The sequence below is a fragment of the Pituophis catenifer genome, unplaced genomic scaffold, assembly GCF_029215685.1.
Source record: "Pituophis catenifer annectens isolate HBS135680 unplaced genomic scaffold, rPitCat1.0.hap2 SCAF_2, whole genome shotgun sequence".
Taxonomy (NCBI): Eukaryota; Metazoa; Chordata; class Lepidosauria; order Squamata; family Colubridae; genus Pituophis; species Pituophis catenifer.
Genome location: NW_027256882.1, coordinates 72827262 through 72846223, shown reverse-complemented (window position 1 = coordinate 72846223; position 18962 = coordinate 72827262). Strand labels below are relative to the sequence as shown.

The following is an 18962-nucleotide window of genomic DNA, read 5'->3' as shown; positions in this document are numbered from 1 at the left end:
GGAAGAAAGTAGGGGGGGGGAGCGTTGCCAGTTTATCGCTCGCCCCTTTTGCAGCCTTTTGTGCAAGGCTTTCCCTCACACCTGGGCAGAGACAAGGGTGCCCTTGTAATTAGCGTGGCAGGAGTGCCAGCACTGCTTGTTGGGGCATAGTACATTGCCCAGAGCGGTAGCCAGACTATCAATTCAGCAATCAATTAATCAATTAAGCAAGCTTTCCTCTAATCATTCAAATAATCAATCAAACAAGCTGATATCTATTAATTTGGTAATCAAAGCAGCCAGTCATCCAATCAACCAATTAATTAATCAGACAAGCATTCCTCCAATCAATTAATCAATTAATCAATTATTGATTCATTTATTATTACAAATCCATCTGTCAATTAATTTATAATTACTATTCAACTTGGGGCATTCTCACCATGGCGGACTGCTCGTTCTCCTCAGACAGTGATCAGGAGGTTAGCCCTGTCAGATCTAAGTCCCGCAAGAAACAATCGGGCAAACGCTCTGCGTCTGGCGGTCACAAGTCCCGCCACTCTAAGACCTCCTCTGCCGCTGATAAGGATGCTCTCAGGCGTCATAAGGCGTTGGAAAAACGATGTGAGAAGGCCAAGCAGGCGTCAGCTTCTTTAGTTCGTGGTGATGCGGGATCCGCCCAACAGTCTGTTCCTGTTCCTGACGTTTCGGAGCAGAGAGCGGTCCAATCCGGTTCCTTGGCTTGGCAGAAGGGCGTGTCCCAGTCGATGCCTGATGTTTCCTCAGCGGGTTTGGAAGCCTTTCCGCCCCCTCGACGCCAACCTTCGGCTACTTTCACGCCTACAGCAGCGGGACTCCGAGAGGTGGACAATCCTCCGCCTCCGTCTCAGTTCGACTTCCAGACGATGTTGTCAACAGCGTTGGCTTCTATTATGGTGGCTGGAGCGCAGACAGCGGCCCAGACATCGGCGGCGGGGACTTCAAGCACGTTGGCCTCTTCAAGCTCTCGCAGGGCTCGATCCCCCTCGCCTCGTGAATCTGTTTCGTCTGAGGGCTCGTGCCATGACGAGGAGGGCCCCAACGACCTCGAATTCTCTGAGGATGAAGGTCTGGTACCTGACACTCCAGCCTTCACGGGCTTGTTTCGTCCCGCTCTATTTAAGTCCCTCCTTCACAAGGCTCGCTTGACTACTAATTTGGGTTCGGTGGGAGCACAACCCCCGACAACCCTGTCTGAGACCGGTCCTCATGATGCCCTATTTAAACAAGTCAAGCAGGAGAAGGACTTCATTCCGTGCCCTCAGCTGTTCGCGGATGTTCTGCAAGCGCCTTGGGCCCAACCAGGGTCGTCCACTGCACCAAGCAATTTAGATAAGAAACTGTTCTGTGTGGCGCCCGAACTTGAAGCCATGTTGGACTTGCCCACAGTGGATGCACCGGTGGCGTCTCTCACTTCTCATTTGATGGTTTCATCTGATCCGCTGGAGGGTCTCAAATCGGAGGACAGGCGCACTGAATTGGCCTTTCGTAGGTCTCATCAAGCCGTGGCCTGGACTGTTAGAACTGCCACGGCTACTTCATTCTTCAATAGGGCGTCTTTGATCTGGTTGCGCCAACTTCAGGAACGGCTCCCTCCAGAGGATACCCGCTTGCGCCACGATATTAACAAGTTTATTGCAGCCACAGAATATTCGGCGGATGCTTCGTTGAACTCTGTCAAGTTTGCATCGCGGGCATTAGCGACTTCTGTCACATCGCGACGCCTCTTCTGGCTACGGCCGTGGAAAGCCGATGTGAAAACCAAATGGAAGTTGGCGGCGGCCCCGTATAAAGCCCCGAACCTGTTTGGCACGGCATTGGAGCCGGTCCTTGTGGAGGACAAAGACAAACGCAAAATTATGCCCTCGTCTTTTCGCAGACAAGACAGGCGTTACACTCCTTACACGCAACGTCAGCCATTTCGTTCCTACTCGGGGCAGGGAGGCCCCTCGACTTACCGGCAGTCGTTCCAAGCTCCAGACCGCTTTTCCGACAGACAGCGTTTCAGAAAGCGTGGCAGGTCACAGTCCTCCTCCAAGCACCCCTATCGTGGGTCCACTTCTAGGCCCTTCAGAAGGGGCAAATGACTCACCGACTCCGGGGCCAGTGGGGGGACGTCTCCGGGCCTTTCGTCATCAGTGGGACCGGTCCACTCCGGACGAGTGGGTGCGTCGCACAATTTCGGAGGGCCTCGCAATCGAATTCATGGATCGGCCCCCACGACGGTTCATCCGGTGCCCAGTTCCCCTGTCCACAGACTCTCGCAGCCTGATGGTGGAAGAGATAGCACACCTGCTGGAGATCCACACGATAGAACCGGTTCCGTTGGACCAACAGGGGACCGGCTTCTATTCGATACTGTTTTTGGTTCCCAAAAGTTCGGGCGGGGTCAGAGGCATTCTCAACCTCAAGGAGTTGAACCGGGCGGTACGTTACCGTCGTTTCAAGATGCATTCTCTTCGGTCCATTCTGACTTCTATTCGCCAAGGGGACCTGATGCAGTCGGTGGATTTGCGAGAGGCTTACCTGCATGTTCCAGTGCTTCCTTCGCATCAACAGTTTCTGCGATTCGAGTATGCGGGCAGGCATTACCAGTACTGTGCGATGCCGTTCGGTCTTTCCTCGGCTCCCAGGACTTTCACCAAGCTGGTGGCGGTAGTGGCCGCATCTCTCAGTACCGTTCCGGTGAGGGTGTTATGTTACCTGGACGACATTTTAATCCTGTCCTCGTCCAGGGCACAAGCGGCGCAAGACAGGGACAGGGTGCTTTCGGCGTTCCGAGAGCACGGATTCTCCATCAACTTGGACAAGAGCCAGCTCGTCCCCATGACCGCAATTCTACACCTCGGGACCCTGATAGACTCCGAGAAGGGTCAGGTTTTCCTGTCTTCAGAGAGGGCGAAAAACATCAAGTCGCTTGTGGGCCAAGTGCTGACCCGGAGGAAGGCTCCTCTATTGACGCTGTCACGATTGTTGGGGAAGATGGTCTCGTGCTTCCGCATTGTTCCGTGGGCACACAGACATTCTCGTCCACTGCAATGGCTTCTTCTTCCGTTCCAGAGAACAGGCAGTTCCAACTCCGCAAGGACAGTGTTCGTGCCTCCGCAAGTCAGACTGTCACTGAGTTGGTGGAAGTCGCCGGCCATCCTGCAAGGTTGCAGTTTCCTGGAACTAGACCGGGTCGTGATCACCACCGATGCCAGTCTCCATGGCTGGGGAGCCCACCTGGGTGCCCAGGTGGGCCAAGGACAATGGTCTCCAGAGGAACGTGCACAGAGCATCAACCTATTAGAACTTCGAGCCATTCGTCTCGCCCTTCTGCATTTCCGGACGCTGGTTTGGGGTCGTCATGTCCTGATTCTCACGGACAATACATCTGCCAAAGCGCACATAAACCGGGAAGGGGGGACGAAGTCACAGACGTTGATGCTCGAGTCGACACGTCTGTTCAACTGGGCGGAGAGAAATCTGGAGTCCATCCTCGCAGACCACATTTCCGGGAAAGCCAACACACGAGCGGATTGGCTCAGCAGGGAAGTGATAGACCAGGCCGAATGGCAGCTGCTTCCCAGTCTATTTCAGGAGATTTCTCTTCGCTTCGGACGGCCTCTGGTAGACCTGTTCGCCAGTCCGACCAACGCTCAACTTTCCCGGTTCATCACTCGGTATCCGACTCCAGCGGCGGAGGACACAAACGCTCTGCGGTGTTGTTGGCCAGCGGGTCTACTATATGCCTTCCCTCCCGTCACACTGATTCAGCAGGTGGTTCGCAAGATGATAGCGGAGAGGGCGGAGATGTTACTGGTGACTCCACATTGGCCCCGCAGGCCGTGGTTCGCGGATCTTGTGGAGTTTTCGGTGACAGACCTGTGGGTGATTCCTCCACATTGGATCGTGCTGTGTCAGGGGGCCATTCGTCATCCCGAGCCCCAGTGGCTGCAGTTGGCCGTCTGGCATTTGAGCGCGTCCTCTTGAAGAAAGGCCGTTTGCCGGATACGGTGATTGGTACGATTCAGTCGGCCCGTCGACCATCCACGACAAGGATCTACGAAGCCTCGTGGAGAGCCTTTTGCCGTTGGTGTGCGACTGCTCATGTGGATCCTACGTCTGCAACAGTTCAGGATGTCCTCATTTTTCTACAGGCGGGTTTGGAACGGGGTTTGTCTCCTGCCATTCTCAGGCGTCAGGTGGCGGCCCTGGCCACTGTGTTATCCTGTCCACCGTACACTTCCTTGGCTCATCATCCGTGGGTGAAGGGGTTCCTTCATGGAGCTACGAACCTGAGACCGCCTACGGTTCATCGTTATCCCTCTTGGGATTTATCTTTAGTTTTGCAGGCTCTCACATTGTCTCCGTTTGAGCCGCTGGGTTCCACCTCGCTTAAGTTTCTGTCGTTCAAAGTTGCATTTCTTCTGGCGATCACGTCGGCTAGACGCATTTCTGAGCTCGCTGCTTTATCGGTCAGGAAAGACTTGTGCATTTTTCATGCTAATACTGTGGTCCTGAGGATGGATCCTGCCTTTTTGCCCAAAGTTAATTCGTGGTTTCACCGGGCGCAGGAATTAGTGCTTCCGGATTTCTGTCCGTCGCCGAGACATCACCGTGAGGTTCTTTGGCACACTCTGGATGTGCGCAGGGCGTTGAGACGTTACATGCGTAGGACGGCGGAGTTTCGGAAGACGGAAGCCCTCTTTGTTTCGTTCCATCCTGCATCCATGGGTCAGAGAGTGTCGTCGACCACAATTGGTCGTTGGATTAAGGCCTGTATTGCTTCTGCTTATGAGAATCAGCGTCGTCCTGTTCCTGGGAACATTTTGCCTCATTCTACGCGGAGTGCGGCTACTTCAGCCGCCTGGGCTACCCAGGCTTCTGTGTTGGACATCTGTAGGGCGGCTACTTGGACTTCTTTGTCGCCCTTCATAAGACATTATCGGATTGATGCCTACGCTTCGGCTGAGGCGTCTTTTGGGCGACGAGTTTTGCAAGCAGTGGTGTCTAGGTCCACTGAGTTGGCTAGTGTTTAGCCCGACCCTGGAAGTTAGGCTTGGGTATGTCCCAATGCTGGAGTGTAGTAGCAGCGTTCTGGAAAATGGACATTGACTTACCTGAATGTCCTTTTTCGGAACGCTGTGTATACACTCCATTTCCCTCCCTTTTCTTTGTAAGTTGGCTGTGGTGGTTTTGTGTTAATAAATTTTGTTGTGGTTCACCTGTGGTGTCTTCGTTCAAGACTGGGGATTCGGGTGCAAAAGGGGGCGTGGAGAGAGCACAGAGTAGGTAGATAAGTAAAAAAAAAAAAAAAGTTCTCTCAGTTGCTGTCAGATAAGAGGATTTTCCCAATGCTGGAGTGTATACGCAGCGTTCCGAAAAAGGACATTCAGGTAAGTCAATGTCCATTCACCAGTTAATATCACTATCAACTGCTTTTTATTTCAAGGATAATTACAACAAGAACAATCATATATGCCAAAATGCATAACTAAATTCAGAAAACAGATTAAAGACATGTCAGGAATTGATTAATAAAAGTTGGTATTTACCATGGTTAAAGAAGTTTAGAATTTATTTAGAAATTAATAGAACAATAAAAAGTGACGTCAAGAAAGAAGGAATTACTTTAAGAAAGATGAGTTTAAAATGCTTTTACAGAAATAAGATAATCTGTTGGGACACATGTATAAATTGTTATTGAAATATGATGCAGACAAAAAAAACAGATTAGAAATTAAATGATTAAATGGATGCAAAACTTCAAAGATGCAATTACAGCAGAACAATGGGAAGGGCTATGGGAAGAAAAAATAAAATGTACTCCAACCCACAATTGGAGATGATAAACAAGATGGATAAATCATACATCATAATAAATGCTAGACACACCTCAATAAAATAGGAACATTCTACTACATGTGGTAGTTATGTTTTTTAAACATTATGTTATGTTTTAGAAGAGAATATATTGAAATATTCAGAAAATCTAAAAAAATAAAATTTGAAATGAAACCACAAATGTTTTATTAGGTATAATTTCAGAGAGCAATCTTCTAAGGTACATGCTAACAAAAACAGCATCCAGTTTCATACAACATTAGAAAGGTGAAACTGTTTACAATACAAGAATGGAAGATCAACATTGGAGATTATGCAATAATGGCACAGCATACAGTGGGGCAAAAAAGTATTTAGTCAGCCACCAATTGTGCAAGTTCTCCCACTTAAAAAGATGAGAGAGGCCTCTAATTGTCATCATAGGTAGACCTCAACTATAAGAGATAAAATGAGAAAACAAATCCAGACAATCACATTGTCTGATTTGGAAAGAATTTATTTGCAAATTATGATGGAAAATAAGTATTTGGTCAATATCAAAAATTCATCTCAATACTTTGTTATATATCCTTTGTTGGCAATGACAGAGATCAAACGTTTTCTGTAAGGCTTCACAAGGTTGGCACACACTGTTGCTGGTATGTTGGCCCATTCCTCCATGCAGATCTCCTCTAGAGCAGTGATGTTTTGGGGCTGTCGCTGGGCAACACGGACTTTCAACTCCCTCCAAAGGTTTTCTATGGGGTTGAGATCTGGAGACTGGCTAGGCCACCCCAGGACCTTGAAATGCTTCTTACGAAGCCACTCCTTCGTTGCCCAGGCGGTGTGTTTGGGATCATTGTCATGATGAAAGACCCAGCCACGTTTCATCTTCAATGCTCTTGCTGATGGAAGGAGGTTTGCACTCAAAATCTCATGATACATGGCCCCATTCATTCTTTCCTGTACACAGATCAGTCGTCCTGGTCCCTTTGCAGAGAAACAGCCCCAAAGCATGATGTTGCCACCCCCATGCTTCACAGTAGGTATGGTGTTCTTTAGATGCAACTCAGCTTTTTCTCTCCTCCAAACACGATGAGTTGTGTTTCTACCAAACAGTTCTACTTTGGTTTCATCTGACCATATGACATTCTCCCAATCCTCTTCTGGATCATCCAAATGCTCTCTAGCAAACTTCAGACTGGCCCGGACATGTACTGGCTTAAGCAGGGGGACACGTCTGGCACTGCAGGATCTGAGTCCCTGGCGGCGTAGTGTGTTACTGATGGTAGCCTTTGTTACGTTGGTCCCAGCTCTCTGCAGGTCATTCACTAGGTCCCCCTGTGTGGTTCTGGGATTTTTGCTCACCATTCTTGTGATCATTTTGACCCCACAGGGTGAGATCTTGCGTGGAGCCCCAGATCGAGGGAGATTATCAGTGGTCTTGTATGTCTTCCATTTTCTAATTATTGCTCCCACAGTTGATTTCTTCACACCAAGCTGCTTGCCTATTGCAGATTCAGTCTCCCCAGCCTAGTGCAGGTCTACAATTTTGTTTCTGGTGTCCTTCGACAGCTCTTTGGTCTTCACCATAGTGGAGTTTGGAGTGTGACTGTTTGAGGTTGTGGACAGGTGTCTTTTATACTGATAACAAGTTCAAACAGGTGCCATTAATACAGGTAATGAGTGGAGGGCAGAGGAGCCTCTTAAAGAAGTTACAGGTCTGTGAGAGCCAGAAATCTTGCTTGTTTGTAGGTGACCAAATACTTATTTTCCATCATAATTTGCAAATAAATTCTTTGCAAATCAGACAATGTGATTGTCTGGATTTGTTTTCTCATTTTGTCTCTCATAGTTGAGGTCTACCTATGATGACAATTATAGGCCTCTCTCATCTTTTTAAGTGGGAGAACTTGCACAATTGGTGGCTGACTAAATACTTTTTTGCCCCACTGTATATTCATAATCAAATTCAAGCAGGAATACCTCCGTTACCTAAAATACATCACATAGCAAAGAAAGTTCAGACATTTGGAATATAATTTTAAGAAAAAAATATGGTGTTAAGGTATGAATTAAAAATAATAGCTGAAATCATTTAAAAAATATAAACAACCAGCTTTAACTCTTCAAGAAAAGGACAAATTCTTATATAATGCTTAGTGGCTAGGGATAATGGAATGGAAGGGTAAAGTGAGCTATTTTATAGTTCCCTTTTAAATATTTTTTTAATATTTGAGGATTTTAAAAAATTCTGTTTATTTTCTTTATCTCTACTAATTTTTGCTGTCAGTATGTGAAATGACCATGCTTATAATAAAGCTTCAAAAGAGGAGAAAAATAAATAAATTAATATTTATTGCAGAAATAGGTGCCCTGTTTACATTGAACAGATGTCCAGTACAGACATTTATTTGTTTCATTGAACAAATGTCCAGTCCAGACATTTATTAAATACATTTGTTAAATTATAAAGCTTATGCACTCTGATCATATAAACATATTACAGATCAGTTCATTTATTTGATACATGGTATATCACTTGTACTTATTGCAGAAGTATTTTTGTTTGTGCCTTTTTGAGGCATCCCTTTCCCTTACCTCATATCTGAGGCTTGTATGTTTTGATTTGAGCCCTCAAAGATGGAGATATAACCTAAAGGTTTTTCTTTCTTTACTAGAGCACTTTCTTTCAAAGAGTGGAGGGGACTGCACTTTTATTCATCAGTTCATAGAGTGTCAGAGTGAGTACACAGCATTCATCACATTCACTAAAAAGTCTGTCCTATATAGAATGGGAATAGTGATAATTTTGTTGAGCAAACAAGCAATGACAAACTTTTTTTAAAAAAATTGATTACATCGGTTTAAAAATCTCAGGTCCCTTTAATTAACAGAATATGTTACTTCACACATTTAAAGATGAGCAACTATAATAGCTATGTAGTGCTGTGGAAATACAACCTGTAATCTGAGTAAAATATGCAATATTAATAACTATCGAATACCAGTGATAGGCAATAATGTACGAGAGAACTTTATTTTCTCCCAACTTTCACACAGTAATTCTGATTTAGGTTAAAGAAGGGATGAATTGTTATTTGATAAACAAATCTTGAAAAGATTAGGAATTTCTTCTGGCAAACCTTTGGTTTGACATTCCCACAATCTAATATTGAATCTTTTTATTTCTTCTGTTCAACCCTGTCTGATTATTGGGGACTGCCTGGAGAAATCCGTGCAATTTTCTTGGCAAGGTTTTTCAGAAATGATTTACCTCCTTCCAAGAGTTGAGAGAAAGTAGCTTAAAGTCATCCATCTGCCTTTGTACCCAAGGCAAGACTAGAACTCATGGTCTCCAGGTTTCTAGCCTGATCTTTAACTACTATATCAAACCAGCTGTTGAATCTGCTTATAAAATCTATTAATTAAAATCTTAATACCACTTGTATATTTAGGATAGGTACTGTATACACCAAAACATTCAGCACAAGCTGATTATTCTTTGGAAATACATGGCCATAATTTATATATTTAACTCACAGTTCACTTTTCTAAACTTAGAAGAATTAAACCCCTTGATGTTTTTTGGCATAAGAAAAACTGTCAGAACCAGTAGTTAGCATTAGAGAACAAGAAAAAAAAAGTTGTAAGCCAGATTCATCATTTGTATGGAAAACCATCAAAAATAATTAGAAGCAAAAATGGGGAGGGAAAGGGGTAAATAAAACTATCATTATATTATAGGGAGATGGGACGGATGCCTCCTGCAGCACTTTGCTGGCCAAAATGGGGCATATGTGTGTGCATGGTCCCGTGCGCCTCGTTTTTGCCCTCCATTTTTTATTTATTTTATTTTTCTTTGATTTGATTTATATGTCGCCCTTCTCTGGAGACTCAGGGCGGCTTACAGTGCGTTAAGCAATAGCCTTCATACTTTTATATATTTATACAAAGTCAGCTTATTGCCCCCACAAACTGGGTCCTCAATTTACCTACCTTAGAAAGGATGGAAGGCTGAGTCAACCTTGAGCCTGGCGAGATTCGATCTTACTTTAATTGCAGACAGCTGGGGTTAAATTACAGTGCTTCTGTCTGTTGAGCTAAACCATGGCCTCCTGCAGCACTCTACTGGCCGAAAATGGGTTTTTGGCCAGCAGAGTGCTGTTGGAGATGGTGGAGGCCGAAAATGGGTTGCACGGGGGGTGTGTGTGTGCCATGGAGGCTGAAAAGCCACCCCCCCCCGCCAGCCCAGTTTTGGCTGGCAGAGGCACCATGGGCCAATCCTTTGATATTTCCAGTTCGGCCCTGCATGCCACATTTAAGCACCCCATGGGTCGGATCTGGCCCACGGGCCTTGAGTTTGACACCCCTGCTTTAAAGGCTAAGAGCCCCAATAGAAGTATGGGGACCCCTTCAAAGCAATTGCTTGGGCTTTCCAAAAGACATGGCTGATTTCACAGTCCGGAGCTATATTGATGTACTTTACAATGTACCTCTTTGGAATACTCTGCATAGCCCTAATTTCTAGATGCTGCCAGATAATAATAATAAGATAATTTAATTACAAATAAATAATTATATAAAGACAATTAAAATAAATTTGTGGAAGAAAAAATAAACTAAGCTAGTTAAACTAGTAATTGTGATTTTTTTTTTTTGTCTCCCAGAAATTTAGGTCTGTGTGATGGTACATTTATATTTAAAATTAAAACCAGTTTCTAATCTCTAGAAACCATGAACCTTTGCTGTTAGTAAGAATGATATAATTTTATACATCTAAGAACACAGCTGAGAAGCATATGAGGACATTTTTCAATCATAGTTGCATTTATATTCAGGAAAGGCATATTACACATTCACTACTCGTGGTTCTGCTATATATCGGCGGTCCTTGGTAGTCTATTCTTGAAATGGTAATACACTGGCCCAAAATTTAAAAGGAAACCCCTTAGGATTGTCATTGGAAGAATTGTTTTATCTGAGTCATAAAGTAATATATTCAAATTCTTTATGATTGACCATAAGTATCAGTTTTGATCAGCTTTTATTTCAGTAACTAGACATACATATTGAAATATACCCTGTCCTTTCTTAGTCTGTTTATCGTAAAACCTTGAAATAGTTTTATTTATTTTGAATGTATTTTCATGGTCTTTGTGCATCACATATGAATTTGAGCATCACATCTGCATTTGTATAGACCATTGTTGAAAAAGTTCTAGAGCTGAATACCACCAGTCACATTATTTACAGACCATTCTGGACTGATAATTGATTTCTGTGGTTTTATTCTTTTTTCCCAGTTCATATTTCATACTTTGAACTATCTTTTTTGTAATTATGGCTCTTTGAGTGGTCATCTGTATTCATTGAATCCATTCTTAAGTCCTGCCACATGTGCTCCACAGACCATTGCAGTTGTCATTGTAAAATGAACAGGACCACACCTTTCAGAAGGTGAGGGAGAAGGGCATCTCTCTCAAATACAAAAAAACCTACAGAACAGTTCAAAAGAAGTTTTGTGCAAAAACATTGGCATTTCTGCCATCCATTTATAGCTGTAAACTTTTATTATCATTCAGCAAAACTATACATAGAGTTGCTTAATACTTACTAAAATTTAAAATCTTATCTGCATTTGCATCTTACAATTATATTTAATTGCTCTTCAGTAAACTTTGACATGGATAAATGAATTTGTTTTGTTGAACAAATTAATACGGAAATTTTGTTATGTTTCAATTATTTGGTGGTCTCATTATATTTAATTTGACAATGAACATTAGTATTGTAAGTCTTCAGAATTATTTCCACAACTTCTCGCACTTTATCATTTTCTTTTTCTGCTTGTTGTACCTTCAACACACTATAAAATGTGTATTTTTTTTCAGCTCCATTGTCTTATGCTACAAATGGTTATGTCTTGTCCTTTTCTGATTCACCAAGTTACTACTTTCTGTCTTTGTTCTCGACTGATACTTCCTTTTTTGTCTCTTGATCTGACTTTTCTGTCTACCTTTCTGTAGTGCTTCCCTGACTGTGTAAATAAAGCTACCAAACTCCTACATTTTTCCCTAATTGTCTTAAAGGTTCCATCTACCTTAGGAATCATTATTCCAAATAATCAAGAAACTACCCTATCGTCTGCAATCAATTTATTACAGATTATTAGAAAAGGACATAAATATACTCTCTCCCTTTAGTTATATGAGGCAATAGCTAGAATGCTATATATTCCAACATTATAGGAATATAATATAATCAGTGACATATAAAGGACTAGGCAAATAAAAATGGATATCTGTCTATGGAGGAACTGTAAGTGGGAATTGTACTACCTCTTACATCTGCCTCTTCAAAATTATTTATCTTTACTTCTGTATTCGACTATCACTCAATTAGTACTATTTCCAATAAAGAAATGTGACCTATGTTCACTATGTTGAGTAATACTATATTTTTGTACTAATATCTAAAATCTTTAGATAAAATTCCATAGGTGAAATCAGTTAATATGTACATGCATCATGGGGATGGGGGACTTCATAGAAATTGTGGAATAATTATTAACAAGTATTTTCTTTCTGTATAAATTATCTTTGGTACAATGCTTAAATTCTTCTGTTCTGAAATTAAAAAGTTTAGATGTGTTGCTTTAATTCCTTTTGATAAGATATCAGCAAATGAATCATGGATTAGAATGCTATCAGCGTCTATTAGATCTGATAGCTCTAAATTATTTTTATTATTACAGACAGTATGCTTTTAAACCAGATATAGAATTCTACAAATGAAAAGGTCCTTTTATGTTTCGTTCTTAAGAGTTTTTCATGGGTCTTTACAGTAGTGTGATATGATGGAAACAGAATGCTGGGCTAGTAATCCTATCATATGTTGCAGGATTCTGACAGCTGCCTGTTAGAGATTCTTTAATTCTTTGAACTGGGGATAGTATTTGGTGGCCTAGATGTCTTCTTCCAACATAATGATTCTATATTTTTGTGCTTCAGTTCAGTGTTTTAATATTTTACTTATGAGTAGATAATTAGCACTATTTTTATAATTCTTTTATTCAACTGGAAAAGTCTGTTAATTCTTTTGCAGGGAAGTATGAGGTAACACTGCCCTGTTTAAATTTGGGCATGGAATGTAGATTAGAGACACGTACAAAGAATTTGAGCTTCGATAGTAATCCCTATTTTGTTCAGCAGACAAGCTCATGGACGAAGGACATCTTTCCAGAACGGATGAAACAAAGATACTGAAAGGTCAGACTTATTACAATATTTGTGTTTTGAAATATGTATTTTATCTTCAGACCTAGACATTGGACATTTATTTTATGTCAGGGAGACATATTTGAAGAATTATGATAGACAAAATATTTAACTACTTACCAAATAATCTTAAAGAGCTTCCAAATAAAATATATTTTAAAATGTGAACTTTAGAGATTTTGAATGAAGAAAAGTTTGAAGCAGACATTTTTTGCTTTGGGTTATTGTTATTTTTTTAATGTAATGTTTGCAATATGGAATGAATCTAGTTTAAAACACTTGCCTTTTACAGATTGTAGTGAATTACATAATATTCTCATATTCAGATTTTCTATTCAGTAAATATCAGTGATTGAATATTAGCTTGTTATGAATTAAATATTCCATTTGTTAAGCTTTTGATTTTGTCAGATTTATTGCCTTTTGATTCTAGAAAATCACAGTTCAGATCCTGCCTGCATCTGCTCTCCTGTTTTTTGCAAAGTGCAGGGAGCATGCCATATTTGGAAAAGAATGCAGACAATAAATACAAGTGTAATTTAATGCTTGCATGCTAGTATTATCTTGTAGAATGTTGAATTATTTTGCATTAATATGTAGTATATTCTACTTTGAAAATAATTCAATCATGAAATTATTAATTTTTTATTGTATCCTATATTTTATAAGACTATCCTAGAGAGAATAATATTATAAAGTATAAAACAGAATAAAGTACTATACTGTATATTATGAACATAATTCTTGACAGATATTAAATTATATCTATTATATTTATAACTAATAAATATATGAAATTTAAAAGAAATTGCTTTTAGATTAGTTGGCAAAACTTATTTTTTAAATATAAATACATTAAGTTCCAGATCTCTTTCCTGAAAAAGAAATTAGAAAATTGTCAGTGATGAGAAATTTCTCTATCCAAAACCTTGAAGATAAGGTGCTGGTCAGTGGACAAACTGACCTTGTAAGAGAGATTGCTATTCTCTTATGTTTAATATTGATAATTGAATTGAGGACTAAATCATCTTATACTAATAGTAATAGGTATTACATTGATATGGTTTAGCAATGTATAGTGTGCTGCATTTATTAAATTTTTGGGTTCATTCTTGACTCTGTTGGAGCTTGTATAGACTTCAACTTCCTATAAAATATTTTGTGAGTTGTAAACTGAGATCTAGAATCAAGCTCAAAATGTTGAAAGTTGAATCCTAAATCTGTACTAGGTTAAAAATTCAGAATTCAGATAATTTAAACAATTATAATGATCTTTTTAGCATATTTATTAGCTGTGTGTATTGCTGGCTACAAAAAAAGTATGCAATCAAGATTGTAAATCCTGTAAATTAAGATTGGAAAGGGATTTTGAAAATGTGGAAGAAAATTAAATAGAGTTGTGTGATTCGCTGTTTTTCATGCCTTTGACTTAAATGACTCATCACTAGTATATACTGAGAGACCAGTTGTTCCTTTTATTTCCATATAAGGAAGTATCAGTTACCCAACTACTTGTAACACATTTAAATTAGTATTTTCAAATTAATGGGCAAGCAAGGAGCATTTTTGGTTTTTTGAACTTGTTTGCAGTAAAATAATTTCATACAATAACAGTATTTTAAGAGTGGTAGGTCCTACCCCTATTTTAGCTCACCAAGAAACTAATGGAGAAAGAATAGATTTCCTATCAGTGTCTTTTTAAAGCATTTCATTTTAATTGCTGTGTTGTTTGAAACATTATGGTATTATAGGTAATGCATCAATTTATTGTTACTTTATCCACTTAAGTGCTACAAAGCGACATTTATTCTAATTGTAGCTCTTTTCTTTTCAAGGTTACAATATAGACACTGTTTTAAAATCCCTTTTCTTTGTCCTGCTTTCTTGATCTATACTCAGAATTAGCAAACAAAACAACTAATTTATCAGTGGGTTTCAGCTGGCCAAAATACAAGTTTCAGACACAAGGGTAAAGCTAAGCAACAAATGAACCAACTTCATCCTGCATGGGCTTGTTTAATATTAAATGTATGTTCTGAAAACATTTAATCCAGTTTGAAGAGGAATTTAATCTACTTGTTAGAATTTATGCTGAAAGTACAAGTATGCAGATAGTTACACATTTATTTGAATGGAATTAGTGTTTATATTTTACAGAAAATCAGGCAAAAGCTAAAGAAGCTGAGCTTTCAGATACTTTAAGCCCAAGCAAAGAGAAAAGCAGTGACGACACTACAGGTATGATTGGACATATAATTCAGTGAACTTGGATTATTACAGTGACAATTTGTAATGAGGCTTTTATGAAAAAGCAAAATTAAAAAAAAAATAATTTAAAACAGCTTAATTTTCTAATTCAGGTGAATTTTTACATTTTTTGCCCTGTTTCTGTTTCTGCTTGATTTAAAAGTATTACTTCAAATTCTAAAATAATTTCACTTTTTTAAGATGCTCAGATGGATGATCATGAATTAAATGAACCTATTGCTAAAGTTGCTCTCTTAAAAGGTAACTCGTTATTTTCTTAATATTTAATGTATTTCAATTAGCAAATAATTTAATATTGGAATTGACATTGGAAACATGGTTTGAAAATTTAATTTTGTTCTCTGTGATTTGCTTCTGATGACTGTTGCTAAAGCACAAATTGGTACTTTATCTACAGTATATATGAAATGTAGGTAGAATCCAAAATAGAAACAAATTAATTTCAGTGCATCTTATCTTCTAATTTTAATTTTGCACACAAAGCATTATTTTTCTTTAATATAATGAGTACTTAGGACAGTAGGTTTCATTATTCTCACCTCTCATAAATGAAGATTGCTGTGTCAAAAGTTATAACTTTCAGTCCAAAGCAGTGGTGAAATCCAATTTTTTTACTACCGGTTCTGTGGGCGTGGCTTGGTGGGCATGGCAGGGAAAGGATACTGCAAAATTCCCATTCCCTCCCCACTCCTGGGGGAAGGATATTGCAAAATCCCCATTCCCTCCCCACTCTGGGGCCAGCCAGAGGTGGTTATTTGCTGGTTTTCCAAACTACTCAAAATTTCCGCTACTGGTTCTCCGAACTGCTCAAAATTTCTGCTACCGGTTCTCCAGAAGCTGCTGGATTTCACCCCTAGTCCAAAGTCTTTTTTTATTGTTTAAAAACAATAAACCAGTTTTTCATTCTTGAATAATAAATTATGAAAAAATCTGAAATGAAATATTAGCGGTACTAGAATTATTTTTAAATATATGTATGAAAAACTGTATTTAAAATCTTAAGACTTAAGGTTAAATTAGCAACCTGTTCCTGTCAATTTATATTTTACAACTTCTTGCATGGCTTGCGTATATAGATATTTGTCTTATTTGTGTCCTAACCTTTCCTTAATTCATAATGTATAATTAACTAATTTTATCTGATTCCTATTACTTCACAAAGTAATAGAAATTAAGCTACTGACAAAAATAATGCTTTAAAGAAAAATGTTCTTTTAGCAGATGAATTGCAGGGTGCACAATCAGAAACTGAGACTAAACAGGAAATTCAGCAGCTGCACCATGAACTGATTGAAGCCCAAGAGCTAGCTAGAACCAGTAAACAAAAATGCTTTGAATTGCAAGGTGAGATGAAGAGTCCTTTGAACTATAGAATTCCCAGGAAAACATTATACCCCAATACAGTGATTGAAGAGGGTATTTAAGTCTGTGATCTGTTCCTTTTTAATCTAGATGCCTGGTATATGATTATACCATACTTTCAGCCAAGGGGTGGGGGTAGGGGGAAAGGCTGCTATTTTATCAGCACTTAATTGGGAATAAGAACTCAGAAGAACTTAATTCAGAATAGACATGTATAGTAGTACCTTTTGGTTTAAGTTTTCAATAAATGTTTAGTTTAAGCAATTAAAATGGAATCAGTCATTTTCCTTGTAGTCAGTTTTTTCTTCAAAGTAAAATGATATGAATGTATTAAAAAGAGTGCATGATATTTTAAATAATTTTAGACAAAGTTTATTAACTAGCACAGTAATAATTTAAATATGGTAATTTACTTACATTGGTCATGACAAAATTTTAATGACATACTAAACTAAGTAATCTGTTTAAAAACTAATACCTAATATATACTGTAAAATTGATAGTGGAAGTCATAATAAATTGATAATGGAAGTCATAATAAATTGGTATGTTGAGTATTTTCATAATACTTACAGCTCTGTTGGAAGAAGAGAGAAAAGCATATCGATTGCAAGCTGAAGAGTCCACCAAACAAATCCAAGTTCTCCAAGGTAAAAAAAAGAACCTTCAAAAATATAATAGAATGTTGTCACTGAAAAGAACAGAAACTATAATAATTTTCCATACAAAATTATTTAAGTAGAATGAAATGTCCGTTGCTAAAATGGTTTGTAAAATTAACTACTATCAGTGACAGGACATAAAAACATTGTGAAAGGGACAGCTGAATGAATGAATAAATAAATGAATATTTAAATGAGAAGAATACTTTAAATGAGAAGAATATTTAAATGAGAAGAATTCATTCAAATGAATGAATGCCTAGCACAGTGATGGCTAATCTTTTCTGGACCAAGTTCCCAAAGTGTGCGCATGCGTGTGCAAACCCCCAAAATGCAATGCACACACGGGCCCCCCACATGCGCCCCCCCACATGCGCGAAAGAGACCCGAAGACCAGCTGGCTGGTGGGAGATGTGTGTACATGTGTAGCAGAACTGAACTGGGGCGATGGCTTGTGTGCCATCAGAGAGGGCTCTGTGTGCTACCTTTGGCACGCGTGCCATAGGTTTGCCATCACGGGCCTAGCATATACTATTATTGGAGATCCGCTCTAAAAATCTGCTAAGTGTTATTATCAATGTTGATTGTGCATGACATTTGCTGGTCCATATTATGTAATTATTTATTGCAAATACTTCTATGGCAGTTTAGTCATATAACTTAAGCAGTTTACAGTAAAACAAAGAATATTTATAGTGTATTGCAACAGTTCAAAACAAGCAGCCAGATCAAGCGAACTCGGGTATCTCTCTCATTCATACTTCAGTCCTCAAGGGCACATTAAAAACTATGTTTTTAAAGCATTCTAAAAACTTCCTGAATATAGTACTACGATAGAGGATACAGTTCTTATATCTGATAGGAGGGAATTTCAGAGAGGAATCATACTCATACTCCATAGTGACATTGATACTGTTTTGAGATTAACCAAAATTCCCCAGACATTGTCCAAGGCAAAGCTTGATATCAACTTTTATTGTACTAGGGGAAATCCATTGTAAATAGTTGATTGACCTCTGTCAGATGACACTATAGTCCATTTAAGCAATTTTTCTTAATAGGTTTTGTTGTGCACTTTTCACTCTTAGACCATTTAAGAGTAAATATGAAACTGATTAATCTTTTAAAAATATTGCTTTAAAATTTTTCATTTTCATAATTGTCTAAGGCCCTTTTAGATGTGCTGTCATCATAATAATGTTGAGTGTACATCTTTCTTACTATAATTCTTATCAAAAATCAGGCCTGCTGAAATGAACTTTTAATCTTTCTCTTTTAATTAGGTTTGTAGTAATATTCCTATTCACGATCAGTAAACTTTGGGAAGACTTTATGTAGAGTTTCATTATTACCTTATTTTGTACTCTGAGAGAAAAATAAGTGGGACTGCTCCACTCTTTCATAGTTATATCCATTTTTATCAATACATTTTTATAACAAGAAAAAATAAAATACATAACTGTCTTGAGACTCTTTATTCTCTATAGATTATAGTTTAAGAACAATAAAATAAATTACAAATATAAGCATTTGCTCTTGTTAAATAGCAGCTGCTCATTTACTT

The 18962-nt window shown here is 39.2% G+C and overlaps 1 protein-coding gene across 27 annotated transcripts in view; it reads left to right on the top strand.

Annotated features, from left to right (window-relative positions):
* Positions 1 to 18962, top strand: part of SLMAP (sarcolemma associated protein) — a 107183-nt gene that overhangs the window by 73751 nt on the left and 14470 nt on the right. For 5 of the 27 annotated variants that reach the window (XM_070936937.1, XM_070936929.1, XM_070936944.1 and 2 more), the window contains 6 exons: positions 8508 to 8570; positions 13041 to 13097; positions 15264 to 15344; positions 15555 to 15614; positions 16596 to 16718; positions 17312 to 17386. In XM_070936937.1, the coding sequence (XP_070793038.1) occupies positions 8508 to 8570; positions 13041 to 13097; positions 15264 to 15344; positions 15555 to 15614; positions 16596 to 16718; positions 17312 to 17386 (459 nt within the window). Of the gene's footprint in view, positions 1 to 8507; positions 8571 to 13037; positions 13098 to 15263; positions 15345 to 15554; positions 15615 to 16592; positions 16719 to 17311; positions 17387 to 18962 lie in introns of all 27 variants that reach the window. The other 22 variants (XM_070936954.1, XM_070936943.1, XM_070936951.1 and 19 more) reach the window with 9 other exon arrangements.